This window comes from Austrofundulus limnaeus, unplaced genomic scaffold (genome assembly GCF_001266775.1).
Source record: "Austrofundulus limnaeus strain Quisiro unplaced genomic scaffold, Austrofundulus_limnaeus-1.0 Scaffold2, whole genome shotgun sequence".
NCBI classification, from domain to species: domain Eukaryota; kingdom Metazoa; phylum Chordata; class Actinopteri; order Cyprinodontiformes; family Rivulidae; genus Austrofundulus; species Austrofundulus limnaeus.
The window spans coordinates 5,996,676-6,015,906 of NW_013952404.1; the positions used below are offsets into that span (position 1 = coordinate 5,996,676).

The 19,231-nt window shown below is 40.6% G+C and overlaps 5 protein-coding genes across 8 annotated transcripts in view; 2 read left to right on the forward strand and 3 right to left on the reverse strand.

The window, feature by feature from the left end:
* Positions 1-5,213, reverse strand: part of mlh3 (mutL homolog 3 (E. coli)) — a 7,139-nt gene extending 1,926 nt beyond the window's left edge. For 2 of the 3 annotated variants that reach the window (XM_014012709.1, XM_014012699.1), the window contains exons 1-7: positions 1,916-5,213; positions 1,689-1,790; positions 1,508-1,587; positions 1,329-1,433; positions 1,160-1,244; positions 987-1,055; positions 795-903 (exon numbers count right to left, since the gene is read on the reverse strand). In XM_014012709.1, coding sequence (XP_013868163.1) covers positions 795-903; positions 987-1,055; positions 1,160-1,244; positions 1,329-1,433; positions 1,508-1,587; positions 1,689-1,790; positions 1,916-4,370 — 3,005 coding nt within the window. In that variant the 5' untranslated portion in view covers positions 4,371-5,213. The remainder of the gene's footprint in view (positions 1-794; positions 904-986; positions 1,056-1,159; positions 1,245-1,328; positions 1,434-1,507; positions 1,588-1,688; positions 1,791-1,915) is intronic. The other variant, XM_014012718.1, reaches the window with a different exon arrangement.
* The window catches only part of LOC106520597 (CD209 antigen-like protein E), a 29,194-nt gene that overhangs the window by 1,656 nt on the left and 8,307 nt on the right, over positions 1-19,231 (forward strand). The window lies entirely within an intron of this gene.
* Positions 5,266-6,835, reverse strand: acyp1 (acylphosphatase 1, erythrocyte (common) type). Its single transcript, XM_014012807.1, has 3 exons — positions 6,679-6,835; positions 6,422-6,509; positions 5,266-5,884 (listed from the first exon to the last, which is right to left on the reverse strand). Exons 1-3 carry the CDS (start codon positions 6,741-6,743, stop codon positions 5,669-5,671), a joined length of 369 nt encoding a protein of 122 aa, XP_013868261.1. The 5' UTR covers positions 6,744-6,835; the 3' UTR covers positions 5,266-5,668.
* LOC106520558 (uncharacterized) lies at positions 6,844-9,118 on the forward strand. 2 transcript variants are annotated; one of them, XM_014012736.1, is made up of 3 exons: positions 6,844-6,927; positions 7,373-8,624; positions 8,731-9,118. In XM_014012736.1, the coding sequence occupies exons 2-3, from the start codon at positions 7,474-7,476 to the stop codon at positions 8,735-8,737; spliced, it is 1,158 nt and encodes a 385-aa protein (XP_013868190.1). In that variant the 5' UTR covers positions 6,844-6,927; positions 7,373-7,473; the 3' UTR covers positions 8,738-9,118. The 2 variants fall into 2 exon arrangements, with proteins under 2 accessions (XP_013868190.1, XP_013868198.1); XM_014012744.1 differs by lacking the exon at positions 6,844-6,927 and having other exon boundaries at positions 6,938-8,624.
* On the reverse strand, positions 10,102-19,099 carry nek9 (NIMA related kinase 9). The gene is made up of 23 exons (XM_014012727.1): positions 18,315-19,099; positions 16,072-16,249; positions 15,946-16,001; positions 15,793-15,863; positions 15,601-15,706; positions 14,904-15,035; positions 14,705-14,815; positions 14,555-14,619; positions 14,433-14,483; positions 14,156-14,348; positions 13,909-14,053; positions 13,629-13,829; positions 13,363-13,409; positions 12,594-12,755; positions 12,394-12,502; positions 12,146-12,307; positions 11,885-12,052; positions 11,753-11,806; positions 11,473-11,660; positions 11,230-11,388; positions 11,010-11,117; positions 10,874-10,927; positions 10,102-10,766 (listed from the first exon to the last, which is right to left on the reverse strand). The coding sequence occupies exons 1-23, from the start codon at positions 18,495-18,497 to the stop codon at positions 10,596-10,598; spliced, it is 2,874 nt and encodes a 957-aa protein (XP_013868181.1). The 5' UTR covers positions 18,498-19,099; the 3' UTR covers positions 10,102-10,595.

Consider the following 19,231-nt stretch of genomic DNA (forward strand, 5'->3'; position numbering starts at 1 on the left):
GGAAGAAACCTCCAGCAGAACCAGGCTCAGGACAGGTGGCCATCTGCCTCGACCGGCTGGTTGGGGGACAGGAAAGAGAGACAGGTAAACACAGAAGAACTCGTCCAGGTGCACCTTCTTCTGGAGGAGACAAAGAAAAAACATGTTATTGATAGAAATAATTACAATAAACATGCAGAGAAGAGAGACTAAAGGTAACAACAGAGTGAGGGAATGTACTCAGTTTGTGCTCCAGCAGTCTAAGTCTATATAAAAAAATGAAATTGGCATCCATCTAACCAAGTCTTATAATCTCATATCCAGTCAAAAAGTATTTTTGATTTTGTTTTGCAACTGATATACTAAGCAAAAGCCTAATATTTTAAATTATTTATCTTCTTAGCCTGGATTTTCTTTCAATATTTTAAGAAGTTTTATAAAGTGCAACTGTCTCACTGCCCTGGCAGATCATTTCACTTATTTGAGAAGATTCAGACTATAATCTAGTATCTTTTTTTTTTTTTTTTTACTTTTTTTTAGATGGCTAATTCTGAATGAACATTTACAAAGTCAGGCTACCATCATGTGGTCATTTATAGCTAATTATATGAATATAAAATCATAGGAATGGTAGTTCTTGCATTATTCTGTATATACTCTGTTCTTAAACTTCAAATTATTTAGGATTAATTGTAAAAAATGCTGTTTATTTTATGGCAAAATAAGGGTAACTGAGGTTAATACCTATCATATTTAGAACCTAAASCTGTTGATTTACAATCCTGTAAAAAAAGAAGAAAAATCAGAAAACACACCTAAGCAGCCGAAGCTCTTCCTCCGTTACGCTGATCTCCAGAGGTGGCCAAATAGTTGATGAACAGAGACGTCTCTCCCYGAGGACATCTGGGTCATCCTCATATGAATCTACAACAAAACATCCAGCTGTGACCACAGACTCRTACAGCAGCTAATGATTAGATAACGTGCCATTGATGTTTCCTTTTAACCTGCGACTAAACTTTCCAGGCGAACTCTCTCATGTGCAGCATGCTGATCCACCAGCACCAATAGATTTCCTGTCATTTCAGAGGAAAAAAAAAACAAAAAAAAAAAACAATGAAACATTTAAAGTATCAAAAAACCCTCTGGTGTTGAAGCTTTAATGTGCATCTCCTCATACTTTCAGTTTCACTCTGTGCTGCAGAGTCTTCATCTCTTGTGTTGATTAGGCATGCAAGGAACTTTTTATCCACTTGATGAATAACCTAAAAGGTAATTGGACAACAACTTCATTTTTTAAAACATGTTAAAGCTAAAATGAATGATGAAGGATATAAAGATAAATTTGCCTTCATTGAGTGAATCATGGCCTTAGAAAAGCGATAAGGAAAGAGGATGTTGTGGATTTTTACAGCCAGACCATCAGCTTGCCCACTGGAAATATCCAAACCAACCTGATGACACAGGAATGTTGATTATATTTACTTTTAGATCATTTTAAGAGCTTCTAAGATAAAGTTTTGCTTACTGTAGGAGGGCGGACAAAGACAGGATTTTTCCATTTGGAATATARTGAAGAGAGTGAGTTGGAGCTCTCACCAGCATCATCTGTAAGGACAAACAACATAAAATGAGAACATTCAAGCCAACTTTATGTAGTTCCACTGTGGATTTTAGAGTCTGAACGCTCTGCTGCAACTGTGGGATACCTCTACAATCAGTCCCTGAGCTAATCACTCTTTCTGGTCTGGACTTAGGCAGAAAAGGCAAAACTGAKTCCACCTGAAAGGGGTAACACCTGTATTCCATCCCTACAGTTCCAAAGACAAGGAGAAGGTAAAAAACACTTTCTCCAAATGAAATGGGCCAACTCAAGAAGTTCAATGAGCGTATTGAGTATTAGTTGCTTTAAGTGAAAGTAACTGCAGTAACTCACCCATCTCTGAGATGACACTGACTGCCATGTTGGTCACGTCGGACGTACAGCGCACACGTGTGTCTTCTGCAGCTGGATCCTCGTATCTGCTGAGCCCCGTCATTCTGTTGACATACACTGTCTTTCCAACAGACTCATCGAAATGATGCAGCCAGTCATTCCATGTTATGTCCTCTTCATTCCTGTCTAATTGAGGATTCTTATTGCAGTCTAACAYTGGATCAAAATGCACCGTAGAGTCCTGGGGATTCTGGTTGTCGTTACTYTCTTGTACACAGTCGTTATCACAATCAGGACAGTTTTTCTCATCTGAGGTATTCCTTGAAAGGTGCTCTGAGAGTTCTACATTTTCTGCCCCATGTTGTTTTAAATGGCTAAGTTTAGCTGCTAATGATATTTTACCTTTTCTCTKATCTTTGCCAACTGAGAGGGTTGGTGTGCTTTGGAAGCTACCCGTGTCGCCCTCCCCCGTCTTTGTGACTTGACCCAGTTGTAGGGTGTCYTTGCAAACAGACATACTCCCACGATTCTCTGCGAAGCCTTTTACCTGAGCGAGTTCAGCGTTTCTCTGTAAACGAGGACGTGGGAATGTAATTTCACTGGATTTAACGTATGTTCGTCTGAACTTGTCAAGGGATCCGGACTCCCCGAATGTGGACAGTTTCWGACTAGAGTGAACTTTGGTAAACYTTGAAGGAGCAAAACGTTTCTGAGAAGTTCTGTCTTTATCCACTTCCAGAGAGATTTTGCGCTTTGACGTTTTTCCTCCCCAGTTTGCTACCAAATCTTGCATCTGAAATCCCAGTTTTCTTGTTTGACACTGGTCCTGAACCTGCAGRCTCTTGTGAATGTACGGGTCAGACAAACTGATCTTTTGTTTATTTACTGAAGGTTGTTCAATCCTGCCAGCAGATTGCGGGTATTCTTTAGTACAACTTAAATCAGGCTGAATGAGGCTGTGAATAGAATTTATATCACTGGTTAAAGTTATATTATTCAATTCAGACTCTTTTTCCTTTAACAGTCGACWTTCTGATGTGTTTGGCGTGTGTAAAATTTCTGAACCTTCACTGAAATTTGGCTCCTCCTTATTAATACTGGGAGATGCATGCTTTAGATCACACTGTGGTGTCTTTTTAAACTCATTTGATATCATTTCTTTCTGCTTGTGTTCAGTCTGGTCAGAGCTGCAGTCCGTCAGACCAGCCTCAACGCAAACATTGTCACCTGTGTGCCTGCGATGAACAAGTTCAGATGCCAGCTTCATCCCTACACTGCATTCCAGGGTGGAAGTCCCGGCAGACGTGTGGCCACCTTTTTCACTTTCCATCTCTTTGTCCGTTATGTCCGTACTAAACACTTTAGAAGATATACAGTCCAAGTCATCTTGAGAAAACAGAGACACCAAGTTCTCTTTCCTCAGAAAAGCTCTTACTGCTTCCTCAACACATAGCAAAACCCCATCCCAGTCTTTGAACTCGATAAGGGTTTTGGCAGGCTCGAGACAAATATCGTACTCCGARTAAGAGCATTTTATATTGATGATATATACTCCGTATTGCTCCTGGTTTCGCCTGTGTTTTGGACTCTTGAGGACATCCRGGCTTTCGTTTTTCTGGTTTGAACTGCTCAGTCTGCGTAGAAGAAAGTTGAGCAGTTTGTGAATCCGTGTTTTCAACAGCAGCCTGTCATTTACATACARGTACTGTAAACTATTACTGTAGTGTCCCGCTTTGCCGAGGTAACCAGTCACTTCAAACTGTTTGTGCGTATAGTTGATTTCTCCCAGTTTCTCSCCTCGCGCAAGGCTGTGTATCTGAACAAACCTGTGATAGGTGCTCCTGGCTTTGGCCAGCTGCACCATCATGGCCCCCGTGCAGTCRTTCTTCAGGGTGAAGGAGACGGAAGGATGCATTAAAGAAACCGCCTCGATCCTGTGTCTGATCCTCTCCCCCTCGAGGACACCATCGACCCTCTTCCTCCGGACCGGCATGTTGTGAAAGAAGTTACAAATGGTAACMGTGGTCCCCGCAGATGGTCGGACAGTTTCAGCCTCGAACACATCCAAACCCTTCCCACTCCTGAACAGCTTAACGTGTGTTTTCACCGACAGTCTGGTCCTGGATGAGATTTCAACAAGCGTGGCCAGAGAAACTATACTCGCCAAGGCTTCTCCTCTGAAGCCGTACCACTTCAGGTTGTCCAGGTCTTCCACGGAGCCGCATTTGCTGGTGTGGTATCTGTTTCCCACGCGTGTCATGTCCTCGGCAGTCATCCCGGAGCCGTTGTCGATGACCTGAACTTTAAATGCCTCCATGTCCATCCTAACGCCCACACAGGTCGCCCCGGCGTCGATGCTGTTCAGGATGAGCTCCTCCACGCACTGCTGCAGCGAGGGGATGGCRACCCCGGAGCGAAGTTTCTCCTGAACCTCCGTGGGCAAACACTTAATCATTGTGTTCGCTGTTTTGTCCTGTCCAGACCTAATAAATTCACAAGTTGGTCGGCTTAAAAATAACGCAGTTACTACCTAGTAGCAAGCCTTTGCTAACTAGTCGTTAAGGAAACTAAAACTTTTTAACCGCAACGTGTTTCATTGAGTCAAACGGATTTGAAACATTATCGAATTTACCTCAGTTGTAGTTTAGTCAATGTGGTAGAAAACAAAGTAACATTATGTTTATTACTAATTCTGAAGCTACAACTCTGGCAGTGCCATCCTACGRTTAGCTTAGAACGGTTTGCGACGCTCAAATAAACGCGTTCAACCCAACAACCAATCACAGTAAAGAGTCCCTGTCTCGTCATCAACGTGCGCGACAGTTGCGTTCAATAATAAAGGGAAAACTTGGTACTACCAAGCAAATGTTTCGAGATATAATCTTTAAGTCGTTAGAGCTGTTGTGTTTCACTGATAAATGTGTAACAATAGATCTTGTTTTAGGGAGGAAAAAAACTAAACCGGCATATAGACATATTTTAGTATAAATGACATGGCTACAGGTCAACTCAGCAGTTAAACCGAAATGTCCCTGTGTTTCCAAACACACCATTTTCAACAACATCCTCGTCTAGTAATGAGCTTTTTTTTTTTTTTTTTTGCTATGAAGTGTGGTCTGTAACATGTTTGTGCAAATTAAAATTCAGTGCACCTGTTTCATTATTGTCATTCATTATATGCCTCACTGTGGCTTATTGACATAAGCAAGCCTAACTTGAAATGTCAAGGTGTTAGAAAAGGCTTATTTTTTATTTTTATTTAACCTTTACCAGGCAAAACGTTAAGAACAGTTTCTTATTTACAATGTTGGCCTGAAAGTGAAAAAAAAAAAAAAACATCAAGAAAAATGTTCAGGTGTTATTAATAATTTATTTTAGCTGTGCATAAATTACTAAGAAATGGCAGTGTGGTTTACACACACAGGGAGCTAAACAAAACTATGCATCATGCAAATTAATCAAAACCTTTGCTTTTACTGCTAGAATCTCTGTTTCTTTAAATGTCACTAACAACAAAGATCTAAAGTTGACTAAAGTGACCTCAAAGTATTTATTCGTTGCAATTATTTGAATACAWATCAAACAACATGATGCCTATTGAAAGGTTTTTGAATTTATTAATGTAATTATACGGCTTGAAGAGCTAACATTGCATTAATTTTACTTTACAGTAGTTTTGGAACACCTGCAGTTAATAAAACTAAATAAATAAACATGTTAATATCACAAGCACAATCAACACAACAGCTCATTTCAATGAACAACTTTAAAAGAAGAGTGTTCTAGGGTGTCAATTGTTTTCTCGTTCTCAAACTCGGCCTTTATGATGTGTGACTTGGGACTCCCAGTCGTTTTCAGCCATTCCTGCATCTGCTCCACTTTATTCCGTGGACCCTGTAGCTGCCCCTGGACGGTTCCTGCTGTTGTGTTTCGGACCCAACCAACAAGACCAAGTTTTTTTCCCTCAGTCTGGGGAAAAAAAACTGTAGTTAAAAAAAAGATATAGATGATGCAAGAACAATTTGTGAAGGAAATCAAGCAAAGCTGTTAAAGTATTTAACTTGTGGCATTGGTGGAAAATACCTCCCATAGAAGGTTGATCAGTTTCCATTAAGTTTAAACAGTGTTGGTTTTGTTTTTGCCTTAATTTTTATTTTTGTCAGACTTGGCTTCATCCAATGTCAAACTTATGGAAGCCCATTTCCGCCACCCTGATAAAAAAATAAAACTTGTATCTCATAATTATGACTTAGCTATCTCATAATTATGATATAGTATCTCATAATTATGAGATAGCTAAGTCATAATTATGAGATAGCTAAGTCATAATTATGAGATAGCTAAGTCATAATTATGAGATAGTATCTCATAATTATGAGATAGCTAAGTCATAATTATGAGATAGCTAAGTCATAATTATGAGATAGCTAAGTCATAATTATGAGATACAAGTTTTATATATTTTTTTAATCAAGGTGGCGGAAATGGGCTTCCATACAAACTCACTTGAGTGTATTTCCGAAAAAATACACCTTGCACTCTGCCGAAAATTTCATAATCCACAGAAATGAGGTCTTCACTGGACATAACGGACCTAAAAAGAAGAAATAAAACTTTTAGTCACTCACTCATGTAGCTACACAGCTAACTTACAGCTACAACGAGCTAATGCTAACACGATTACATGTTCACTGCTTATTTGTTACTGTAAAACCACACTATGGATGTTATTAGGATTAATATCATTATTATTTGCAATTTACCTTGATGATGCTCGGAAGCAGTGTAACGACCACCTTGCACCGAAAGATCTCGACTTTTGAAACATACGGGTCTCGACTTCCGGAAATGATGTCAAAAGAAAGACCCCGAAAACACGCGAGACGCTTTGTTGCTAGGCAACAAATGTAAACAGGAAAAGACGCAGCATTTAAAAGAACACATGAAAACAATTTGTTTCAAACGCTAGAGTGGATTTCTAACTGAATTCATGCCGATTGAGGTCTTGTAATGTAAGTATTATAGTTTCTACATGTTGATTTCATAAATATTTTAGTCATTATTTGCATTTATGTTCGTCTCTCCTAACAGTTTGTGTCCCACATTTTTTCTGTTTTATGTTGTTTAATTTAAATAACTTCTTATTATGTCATCATTTTGCATTGCGCTTTCAAATTGGTCGAGTATGCCATTTTGAGCCTTTTATAAAGTAATTTCCAATTGTTCGTTACTTGGAGATTTAARTTTGGTCATAAGGAAGCTTCCAGTGCTGATAAAAATGACTTTTAATGAACCTTAGACATAAATGCATAGCTGTGGCATTTTACATGTTTAAAAAAATGGAAAATCAGTGTCAAGTTCCTTTTTTATAGTTGCTCAAATAAAAATGTGCCACGTACATTTGCCATTTTCTCTTAGAGCTTACCAAATGTATTTAGGCCTATTTTTATTGTGTAGGAGATCACCTCAGAAGTTGGATAACAAGACAATTGAAAAAAATCACGAATGCAAACACAGAAAAATAAGATTCTCAGAGGAAATACAGCACTGCAGGAAGAATGCATGGAAACATCTGTACTCGTGCACAACATAAAACAGCTGGAGAGGACCAGCCATTTCCAATCAAGCCTGTGAGCCACAAAACACTCCCAAGGACACAAGACCGACCTGGTTTACAGCAGTTTGAGAAAACCACTTTGTCCTCACAGCCCAGAGGCCGTTTGCTGCCACTAGAATACCCTTCAGGTGGCACTCCAAAGACCCCTACATCCTCACAAAAATGGCAGARGGAAGCGCTTCAGATGACAAGAGCTATTCAGGAGAAAGAGCTACTTCTACAGGAAAAGCTCTGGAGGCTTGGAGAAAAAATAAGACAAACCATCCAAAGCAGTAGTGCTGACACTGCTGCAGGTTACGAACAGAAGAATGGAAAGGAGAGGCAGTACAGTGGACAAGATGAATGGGAAGAAATTCACACAAAAGACAGGTTATCTGAGTATCAGAGAACACCATTAAGAAGGAACGATATGCTGGATGGTGAAAGTTTGCATGAGGATTTAATGCAACTGAGGATAAAACAAGGTCGGAGGACTGAAGACAGAATAAGGAATACACAGGATTTACAGCAGGCCAGATGGGATCCTAGTGAACACACAACAAATAGTGTACAAAGTAATTTAAGATTGGAGAAATTGAATGAGCCTTTTAGAAGAAAAAGAGAAGTTGAAAAATACGATGGCGCTTGGAAAGAAACAGAGGCAAGATACAGAGAACAAAATGAGGCCACTGTAGGAAATGCAACTTGGACAAGAGAAAAGAAATACAAAGAAAGAACACAAAGGGACAACGATGGTTTAGATAATCTGCAAAATATGTCGCAGAAAAGGCTGCAAAGGCTGGCAACAGAAAAACAAAAAMGCACCAGAGAAAATCAGCCCAATGAGTCGACTCTCCCACTCCTTCCTGGTTCTTTTCATCACAGTCAGCAGCAGCAGGCAGGACCATCGATCAGCACTACTAAAGGTGGCCTCATCCAGCTTCTTCCCTGTGAAATCTGCAACCGATCCTTTCTGAGTGACAGACTGGAGACGCATTTCCAGATCTGTGCAAAGAAAAGGCAGCATCAAGTCTTCAGCTCGTTTGCTCAGAGATCAAAGGATCCCAGATGGATGAATACTTCAAAGCCCACGAAAGACACACGACTCCAGAGGTAAGCCACTGAAATGTTACCGATCCCAAGATTCTAGGAAAACCACCTAATATTCATCATTACTGTATATGACAATTTAAAAAAGGTATATTTTGTCTGTGTCCAGGTTTTAAAAAGGACGAAGACAAAACCACAAGAGAAACATGTAATCTGGATATAGATGGACTCCTTGTTAGCAGCACGAGGCCAAATTAATTCAAGTCTAAATGGTAATTGTCTTGTTACTGTTTTTGAATGGTTTTATTAAACAAGAAAATTTTTCAATAAGAAAAATTGTTTTTTTATTAAACAACCTGTTATTTCTTTTAACAGATCAACTATACGTGTTTCCCTATATAACGCCAGTGTTGAGCCATTTTTTAAACAAAAGGAAACAGACATGTACAAGAAAATATGTGTCATAAAATGTTGATTAGATAGACACATTATAAACAGACACACTTGTTTTATTTTTAGCTTGCAAAAAAATAGAGTGACCACGAGCTGGAAAAAAACAGTACAAATTAATAAAATAGAATAAAACAAGTAAAATAAAGATATTTAACCTAAGGCACAATAATGCAGTAGAACTCTGCAGTTAATTGCATAAAATGTAATGTGTGCCCATGTTACACAGCACACAGTTCACAATGAGTTGAGCTTTCTGTAATATGCTGTAAAAGTATAGAAAGTGTACTGGTAAAAAGATACAGAACACCACTATCTGCCCACAGTTTTGCATAAGGGTAAGAGGTAAAGTGCTTGAGATAATTACAAAGAAAAAAAACATGCAAGTTTTATAGAAAATCCTTTTTTACACCAACGAGAAAACACATTTACTGTGGCAACGGAAGTAAATTTATCTTTGGAAGTTACTGTGCATCATTCCTACYAGCACCCAACTTTTACTGATTCCTTACAGCTTTGACTGTGTGAAGGAGTTACTAAGTCGATACTCCTAAAGTTGGTAATGTGTGTTATTGAAATGGCGAGGAAATACAAAGAAGAATAAACGGACAGGTTGGTCATATAACAGCAACAAAATATGACCCCAAAACATAACAGGAACAGCACGGTGGGTTTTAAATTAACTTTCTGCAAACAGAGAAACATCTCCCATCAGTTCTGAAACATTTGAAATACGTTGTGTGTATATACTTTAAATACTGTATACATGCAATAAACAAACCCAACAGCCCTCACATAAAAACCCAAACAAAAACCACAGTCAAAACGTTTTGCTTTCAGGATGCACTAAACACAGAAACAGTTGCTTAAAAGGCAAGACAGGAAACTATTACAGCTGGATCAGGTCCATTATAAATGCTCTAACCCCCTCGTAACCATCTTGTAAAAACTGTTCAAGTGTTCGTAGAGCACAAGGTAAACAAATAAATGCGCTGCAATAAAGAATTTTAAATGAGAAAAAGTTGGTTAGTTGAAAATAAATCAGTAGTTTTGTGTTTCACACAAATTTCCTTAAAATAAAGCATGCAAATGGGAAAATATATATATTTATTTGCATAAAATTACTGGAGAGCAAATATGTTTGATAAATATAATCTGAAGAGGCCGTATTCGGATCTCACGAAATTTTATCAAAACCTTTCAATAAACAAAGGTGATTTATAGAAAAGCGATGTGTTCACATTTCTGTTGCAAACATGTCGGCTGCTCGCCTCACATCTCATCATCAGGGATACATCAGGAAGCAGCCTCCTGTTTGCACGAGCTTGTCTTGACTACTGTGTGATAAATACTAACATCTGAGACATTAGGAGCTGAAGAGTTGATACTGAAACCCCTAAAAGTCGACGCTTACACTGCTGCTCAWCACTGGTCAGATTGCCTCCCCCAGACTTTAAAGTCCAGTGATTCGTGTTCAACCCAGCCACTGTTTCAGTCGGCAGGAGCTAGCTAGGCGGTGATGCATATCGCATATGCATGGGCAAATAACCACAGAGCTTAGCAGGAAATCTCCACGTTTTAATCTCACGCACTGGCTCCGGCAGATCTGCCTCCGTGATTCGTCAGTCTCCTTTCACCTCCTCCGCTGCTCGGCATGGACTGAGGGTTTCTGTTGCTGTCCAATCCTGACTCTTGCTGTGTCGAACGATTAATCGCTGCCCAGAGCCGTTCGTTCTCCTGCTGCTGCTCACTGACCTGAAGACAGAAAAAAAACATGATTCCTGCTGCTCATGCCCCCTAGTTGATACAGTATCTGCTCTGAGGTGGATAAATCCTGGGAAGGAAAATATCATTTATATCACCTGCTTTTCAAGCATCTTGATCCTCATCTCTTGATGGGCAACCATTTCTCTCAGCTGCAAAATGATCTGAATTGTCACACATACCCTGCAGTGTGCTTATTTTATTATGATTTGCATGAGTGAATCCACGTGTTACCTGAGCCACTTCAGTACTTGCACCGCAGCATGCACCGGATCCTTCTTTTCTAAAGACGTCATCGTCRTCCAACCCACGGACTTTCTCAAAGCCCATCTGCCTAGTTTGCTGGACCGACACAAAAAAAATGATGAGTGCGCACTATGCAGAGCAGAATAGTGAAAAACATTTTTTTTAAATGATGACTCGTCTACATTCAAGAAAAGAGGAAGTGCCGTACTGATAGTCCCTTCTGACTGCTGACTGCTTCAGCCGCCGCCTTGAGCTCCTTCAGCTCCTCGTACGGCCGAGTGTCCGTCTCGGAGACGGAGGAGAGCGGATCAAGAACGGGCAGCTCGGACTCCGCCGGCATCGGGATGAACTCTGCGTCCTCCAGCTCCTGTTGGACAAGGTTTGCTGATTTAGAGCAACAGCAGGCAATATTGCTGACGCGAGCTCTCGTTGCGTTTTCTAGACCCCAAACCTTTTTAAGCCACAGAGGACACGAACTGTCCCCGGTCTGATTTCCAAATGACATCATCGAGGTCTCTATGACCCCCTCCCCTGTGTTGATCTCCCGCGTACCCCCAAGACTCCCGTTGCGTGAGTCTGTCTCTGGCCCAGGCTCTATGTTCAGTTCCACAGTGGATGTAGACACCTCCTGGCCAAGACCTTTATGCATMCAAACAGAAAAAATATGTAGTTTTAAATGATGCAAACAAATAAAAACTTGAATTTGTGATTAAAAAGAGTGTTTACACTACCRACTGATAGTCCACTGCTGTTTGAGCGGATGGTTTTTGAATTGAGCACTTTTTCTACAAACAAACAAAAAGATTAAACTGATGTGTGTKTTTTTTTAAATGGCATTTGTAACAGGTTTTCTGATGACTGACCCATAATGATAATGGTGTGCCAGCCACGACAAGAGAGGTCAGGTACATGGTGAAGGGAACCAAATATGGGTCTGGGCATGGCAGGGCAAACCTCTGAACCAAATCTTTTATCTGCAGGCATTCCAAGYCTTCCATTTCCTGCATTTCCCCATGCAAAGATGTGATTGTCTGAAAGAAAAAAACAAAGAGAAAATGAGTCTGATCCACCTGATGAATCCAAGACTTTTAACAGAGAACACTATATTGCTTCAGATGTTTCACCCTCAGTGGCTGCAATGGTGAATCCATCTCCACAAGACACTTTGGTCACCATCTTCCCTCCTAAAGGTCCAACAAGAACTTGAACACCTTGGTGCCTCTTGAAGTCTTTCACACCCAGCTGCCCATACTTGTTGCAACCAAAGGTGATCAGACGACCTCGTTCTGCCAGAATTAATACGTAAAAACTTTAAAATATAGTTTAAAACAAACAAATACTGGGGGAAAAAACAGCTTATTTTGTTCCGTACCATCAATAGCAGCTGTGTGAGTTTTCCCCGTAGCGATGACTTGGATCTTGAAGCGCGATAGTTGTTTCACTAAGGTCAGTGTGGTGATGTATGGTATTCCCTGGTAACCCTGTTCAGTGTTCATAAAGCAAAAAATAAAATCACAAACCCTGCTGCGTAGTTCGCCTCGTCATTACAGTGCTGTAAATGCTGGTCTGTACCTCTCCAGGATGGTTTTTGATGCCAGAATATCCCTGGTTCAACCCCAGCTTGTTGAATTCGTTGTTTCCACAGGCTAAGACTTTGCCCGTCTCTGTCAGAAAGAAGGTCCCGTCACAGCCGCACGACACGGAGGAGATGGCGGCACCTCTAGGAATTTCCACCTGGGGGTGAAAAAATAAATAAAAAAAGGGCAGACAGGATAAACATAAAGAGAAATGGAGATTGTGACGACTCCTGTCATTGGATTAATGTTTGTATTTTGTTCTTCAGGTGAAGTGGGTGCGGCCTGGAGTTAGCTGCAGACTGGGAGCACCTGGGTCAATTGTCCCAGCCTATTTAGGTCTGGCTGCTCCTTACACCAGTGGCTGCTCTTCCCATAGCAAGCAGTTCACTTAGTTTTGTTGGGTTTTGTTTCTTTAAGTTATAATTTTTGCTTGGACTGTTTTTGCTCTCTCCATTGCAAACAGTCCAGTTAATCTTATTGGGCTTATTTGTTAACATTAATAGTATCAGCAGGTCTTGTTTTTGCTTTCATTATGGTAGTTAATTGAGTAAACTAGTATAATTTTTGGTTTAGTTTGTTTGGTATTTTTGTCAAACTTAAGTTGGGCTTTAAAAATATACTTTGAAATAATAAAAAATATGTAAACTTACTTTAAAAATCAGTGTGCCTCCTTTTTTGTCATGACCTCTTGAGCCAGGTTGTGAAAAGATACAATCTCTTACTTCATTTATACTGTATAAGTCTGACAGAGAAGTGAGTCTTACTTGCATTGGAGAAGAGAAGTCATCCTCACACTCTAAGCCAAGACGTCCTGCGACAGGAAAACAACAAATAATTATCAGTGTTTGTAAAATAATACTTTATTTTTATAGCCCTCATAGTAAGAATGTCTCCTAAAACCCTGGTAAATTCTTTACTAAAATGACTGTAAGTAGTCTGTCAGTTAACCACAATATAGCCTGGACTTTGTCTCCCCCTGGTGGCCCTCATTAGAAAAACAAAAACAATAGGTCGAAGCCAGCCCACACACCATACTCTCCACAGCCCCACGAATAAATGCTGCCATCCTGAGTGAGAACCACAACGTGGTTGTCTCCGCAGGAAACCTGGTGGACGCGCCTCTCCTCAAAAAACTCCAGATACACTGGCTCCAAAACCTCCGTGCCCATCTCGCCCTCAACTCCGATGCAGCCGTAATAGTCTGACCCAAACATATAGAGCTGGTCTTCATCTACAAAGGAAGCAAACAGTTTTTTTWAATTGGAAAAGGATCAACTTTGTAGAAACGACAGATACTGTAGACAGCCCACCAGTTACGCAGGCAGTGAAGTCGGCCCCACACGCCACCTGTCGGATCGCCTTCCCCTGAAGCTTCTCCACCCTCTTCGGCTGCCGGTACGAGGCCTGGTCCCCGTGCCCCAGCTGACCCACCATCTTGGTCCCACCTTGCACATTCTAAGGGTGAAGAAAGTTCCATACAGTGCAGCACACAGACAGACACAAAAAAAAAAGAAACAAAATCCTAAATCTGCCAGAGAGTGAAGAACGAGTCCTTACAGCCCAGGTAAAGAGCTCCTTTTCCACCGTCACCACTGCAAAGTGACTCTCTCCTGCGCAAACATGCTGAGCGCTGCTGCCTCCTTTGAACGAGTCAAGCTTCTGGGGGGTAAACTTTCCTCCTCCCCAAAAATACACCTCCCTCGAACGTGTAGTCACCACAGCGACAGGTGTCTCGGTCGCCGTGCTCAGCCTTTTATGGAGACGTAACAACAAATCAGTGACCTAATCGTAAACAAGGCTTTTCCACTGTTCGGGATCATGGATGTGAACTTACTTTGGTTTCTTCATCGCTAAATTAAGCATGACGACTTGCTCCTCAAGTTCCCTGTTACAGAGTCAAGCAGTTAAGTGAGCTTTTYGTATTTAAAAAAATGACTAAAAAAATCAAAATCTTACTGTCGGCAGCTGGAGATGAAAGGCTGATCCAGAATCTCCTCAGCAGTCGGCCTCTTTGCAGGATCCTGCAACACATAAAGATCACAGCTTGTCGCTCAACGATGCAGCATCATCTGGAGCAACGCAAGACTGAAAAGTCCTCTCACTCACTTGATTAAGACAATCAGACACCAACTTAATCAATCCACTTGAGTAAAGATCCGAGTTCATATCCATAGTCCAGTTTCCTTGGACTATTTTCACACAGAGGTTTAGACGATTCTGTATGAATAAAACAGGAAATAATTTATGGTGGAAAAAAAACTGATGCAAAAAATATAACTAATCGATTTAAATTGATTAAACCCACCGTTGCATCAAAAGCTCTTTTAAGCACTAGGACCTCATAAAGCACACAACCCACGGCCCAAATGTCTGATTTGAAGTTGTACTTGTCACCCTGACACAGTTCTGGCGACATGTAATATGGAGTTCCAACACACTGGAAATAACAGGGGGAGAGGAGAGGGAGTGGGGGATATTAGACAAAAACATTTTTACTGTGTTTGCTTTAAAGTGCCTGTGACGTCAAATTTGTGTAACACATATGAATGCATTTTTAGAAAGAGGACATCAATAAAAATGTTGCAAAAGAAATTTCATGTCGCTGAGATGAACAGTTGTTGAGATATTTGCCTGTGAAGCAACAGGAAGTGATGTCAAAGGGGAACGTCTGCATGTGAACACAGCGTTCTTGGTTGAAGAGTTCCCCTTTGATGTCGCTTCCTGTGTCACTTTAGTTGAGTGAAGTTCAAAAGAAAATATGCCAGTTATGGGACAAAATGGGTTAAATCGTGTGTATTATTCCAACTTTCTTAAATATAAAGATGTTTTCTTTGACTTTTTGTATTTGAAGAATATGCACATCACAGGCACTTTAACAGAGCGACAGGTAAAAGCGTCAGGTAGAACATGTGTTGATATAGTCCTTCAAACAATATAACACCTCCTGAAAGACAGCAGGCAAGAATTTAAGACTTGTGACGATTAAATGTTGAGGAACTCACAGTCTCTGCCATTGAAAACTCAGAGCCTAGCTTTTTAGCGAGGCCATAGTCGCCCAGCTTAATGAGGTTGGTCTTGGTCAGAAAAATGTTCATAGTTTTGATATCTCTATAAAAACAAACAAATCATATATTCACACACAAAGTAACCTTTTTTTTACGTCATTTGCTGTACTTGACAAGTAAGCATCTTACCTGTGTATGACCCCAGCCTTGTGAATATAGGCCACTGCTGAGGAGACTTGATACAGATACCAAATAACAGTCTACAAAAACATTTTCAAGATTAATAACACAATCTAAATTAATTAGGCTTTAAATCAATTGCCTACAATGATGCACACATACCTCCTGCGGGAAAAGCTGCCCCCTCTGCTGAACAATTTTATCGTACAGATTTCCTCCTGTGATGACAAACCAATTTAGCATTTCTTCCCAGAAGAGCAGCGAGGGCCGTTAAAGTGCATTTCTTACCATTACAATACTCCAACTCAATGAGCAGAGTGTTTTTATCCATGAAGTGATTGAAGTAGGCTATGATGTTGTTGTGCTCCAGCATGGAGAGGATGCTTATTTCGTTCATGACATCCCGGTGTTCCTTTTCTGAGAGCGAGTTCAGGTCCACCTCCTTCCACACAACCAGAGAGTTGTCCTGGGCAAAATGCAAACGGAACAGTGAGGCCCGAACAAGAGCCTTATTTGTTTCATTTTTAACAGATTATAAAAAGGCTCAATAAGCATAAACCACAGCCCTGAAGTAGTCAGGGGCCTAAGTGAGACCAATCAACTCGAGACACAGAAGAGATTAACTAAACAAAGCCTGCATAGATAAAGAATAACAACATAAAGACACAAATCCAACCCAGAGCATATTTTACTTTATGATATGATAAAATAGAGCATCACAGACATTAATATACTAAAGAGGGGGAAAAAGAGCCTGTTAAAAGTTGCAAACAGAACTGAAAAAATAGAGTTGGATCAATGAGTTTTTCTGCAGATCTGATAACACCAATTTTTTTGGTCATTGTAGTTTTCAGCCTCAGGATWCCATCTCTGCTATCTGCAGATGATGTGGTCTTGTTCGTGTCATCGTGCAGTGATTTTCAGCTCTCACTGGAACAGTTCACAGCTGGGATGAGGATCAGGACCTCCACATCTGAATCCATGGTCCTTGGTCGGAAAAGGGTGGATTGCTCTTCAGGTTGGGGGTGATTCTGCCTCAAGTGGTGAGGGGGAAAAAGAAGCATGAAATCGAAAGATCGGTGCAACTTCTGCAGTAATGCAGACTCTGTACTGGTTTGTTGTGGTGAAGAGGGAGCTGAGCTGTAAGGCACTGTCTGTTTTCTGTTTATGGTCGATGTTCCTACCCTCACCTATGGTCACGAACGTTGGGTAATGACCGAAAGGATGCAAGCAGTCAAAATTAGTTTTGTCCACAGGGTAGCTGGACTCTCCCTAGAGACAGGGTGAGAAGTTCAGTTATCCAGGAGAGACGGAGTAGAGCCGCTGCTCCACATCGAGAGGAGCCAGTTGAGGTGATTCGGGCATCTGGTAATGATGCCTTCTGGACGCTTCCCTAGGGAGGTGCTTCAAGAATGTCTGACTGGACGGCGACCCCAAGGAAGACCCAGGACACGCTTGGGAGACTATGTCTCCCGGTTGACCTGGAAATACCTTGGTGGCTAGGGGAAAAACAGGTCTGGGCCTCCCTGCTCAAGCTGCTGGGGAGTCGTCCTGGAACTGGTCACCAGTTCGATCCCCCGTTCCAGCCATTTCAGTCGCTGTGTCCTTGGGCGGGACACTTCACCTGCCTTGTCTACAGATGGTGATCAGAGGGTCTGGTGGCGCCGGTGCATGGCATGACAGCCCCGCCTCTGTCAGTGCACAGCTGTGGCTACAATGTAGCTTGGATGGATGGATAGATAGATGTACTTTTTTTTATCAACAAAATATAACAATGATGGCTTAAGTTCAAGAAACGTAAATTTAAAAACCCTTGAAATAACTTGTACACTATAAAAAATAATATATGGAAAAACATGGGGTAATGCTGCTCCACTAAGCCGGTGCCTATGTAAGAGTCTTTTTGCTTAAAAGAATAAATAAATTGTGATCTACAGGAAGTTGGATGCAGCAGCTGATGGGGAGAATTTTAAAAAGTGGCAAATAAAACAAGCTAAATTTATAAAAGAGCCCAGAAGGGAAAACGTGCTCACAAGGAAACATCTGATGATACAAAACAATGATTAATTGAACTTGATTTCTAACTTTGTGTTATCAAATGTTTCTGTTTTGTTTTGCCCTTAAGTTTGACGGCCAGCAGCATTGTGTTGTTGGATTTGTTCTAAATGCTGACAGTATTCAACAGAACACACATATGTGTATATATAAATTATAATAATGAATGAATAAAACTATTTTTTCTGTGCTAAAGAGTGTATATTTGTATGCATATCATTGCCCATTTTTGTTGCAACAAGTTACACTTAAATTTAAAAGCACAAGAAACAAATTTATACAGAGAAATATTAAATATGTAAAATTAAAGGTAAAGAATTAGAGACACGTGATGTTTATTATTCACCCAATTATTTACTCTTTTTATGAATGTACCTGCTCATTGTTTGGGGGGGACACACATAATCTTGCAATAACAACTGTGTCCTCCATGTGTTTTAAACTGGCGTGAACGTGATCTATAAAACCCAACTTACTTCTGTTCTCCTGTAAAGAGTTGCTTCACCAAAAGCCCCTCTCCCGAGGATCCGGATAGGAATGTAATGCAGTCTCTCCTCTTCGCCATTAAACGTGCCTGAACCTGATCGCTCGCTAACAGCCCCGCCGCCCAAATCCGAATTCAGCGAGTCGAAATGTCTCTCATAGTCATCTAGTGACATTTTCTGCTAAAGGGTTTGTTGTCAAAAAGGAAGGCAGGGATGGAAATAACTCGAGGAGGCCTAACTTAACGACAACACACTTTTCGAAGTCCTCATATAAATCCGCGCGCGCCTTTAGACCTGCTAAAGTAAAAACTACAACCAAATATCTTGGAGCTACATGTAAACGTACATATCCAGAAATTTAAAACGTAGCAAAAAAATAGTGCAACTACTGTAGTTACACAAAGGTCAAATAGCAGACATTAAAATGATGTAGCTTCGCCAAGTCGTCTTTGGAATTTCAAAACAAAAGCTTCCTCTTTAATATGCCTATGGCACATTTTAATTTGAAGGGAAACAAAGCTCATTTCCGGTAACATTTCCGGTAAGTTCTAGCAGTTAGCTTGATTTAGCTACATAGTTAGCAACATGCACACACGCACAAGAAAACGTCTCCACCCAAAAGGTACAGATTGTGAAGTTTGTGGTCATTGTTATTCTGCTTTAAGCGCTACAACAGATCTGCATTTCAGGTACTGAGGTTATAATTGCTTTTAAAAAGCTGTTGCAGGACACGGAGCAACAATAATACGGACAACATCCGTTCCTGTAGCCCGCACCCGGAAACTGTCAAATATGATCTAATTAGCATAAAGTTATCATTAAAGTTTAGTTTCTCACTTTTAATACTATCGTATAAGTATTCCCAGCAAATGTAATTCACATAAATAACACTATCTGTAGGATTATAT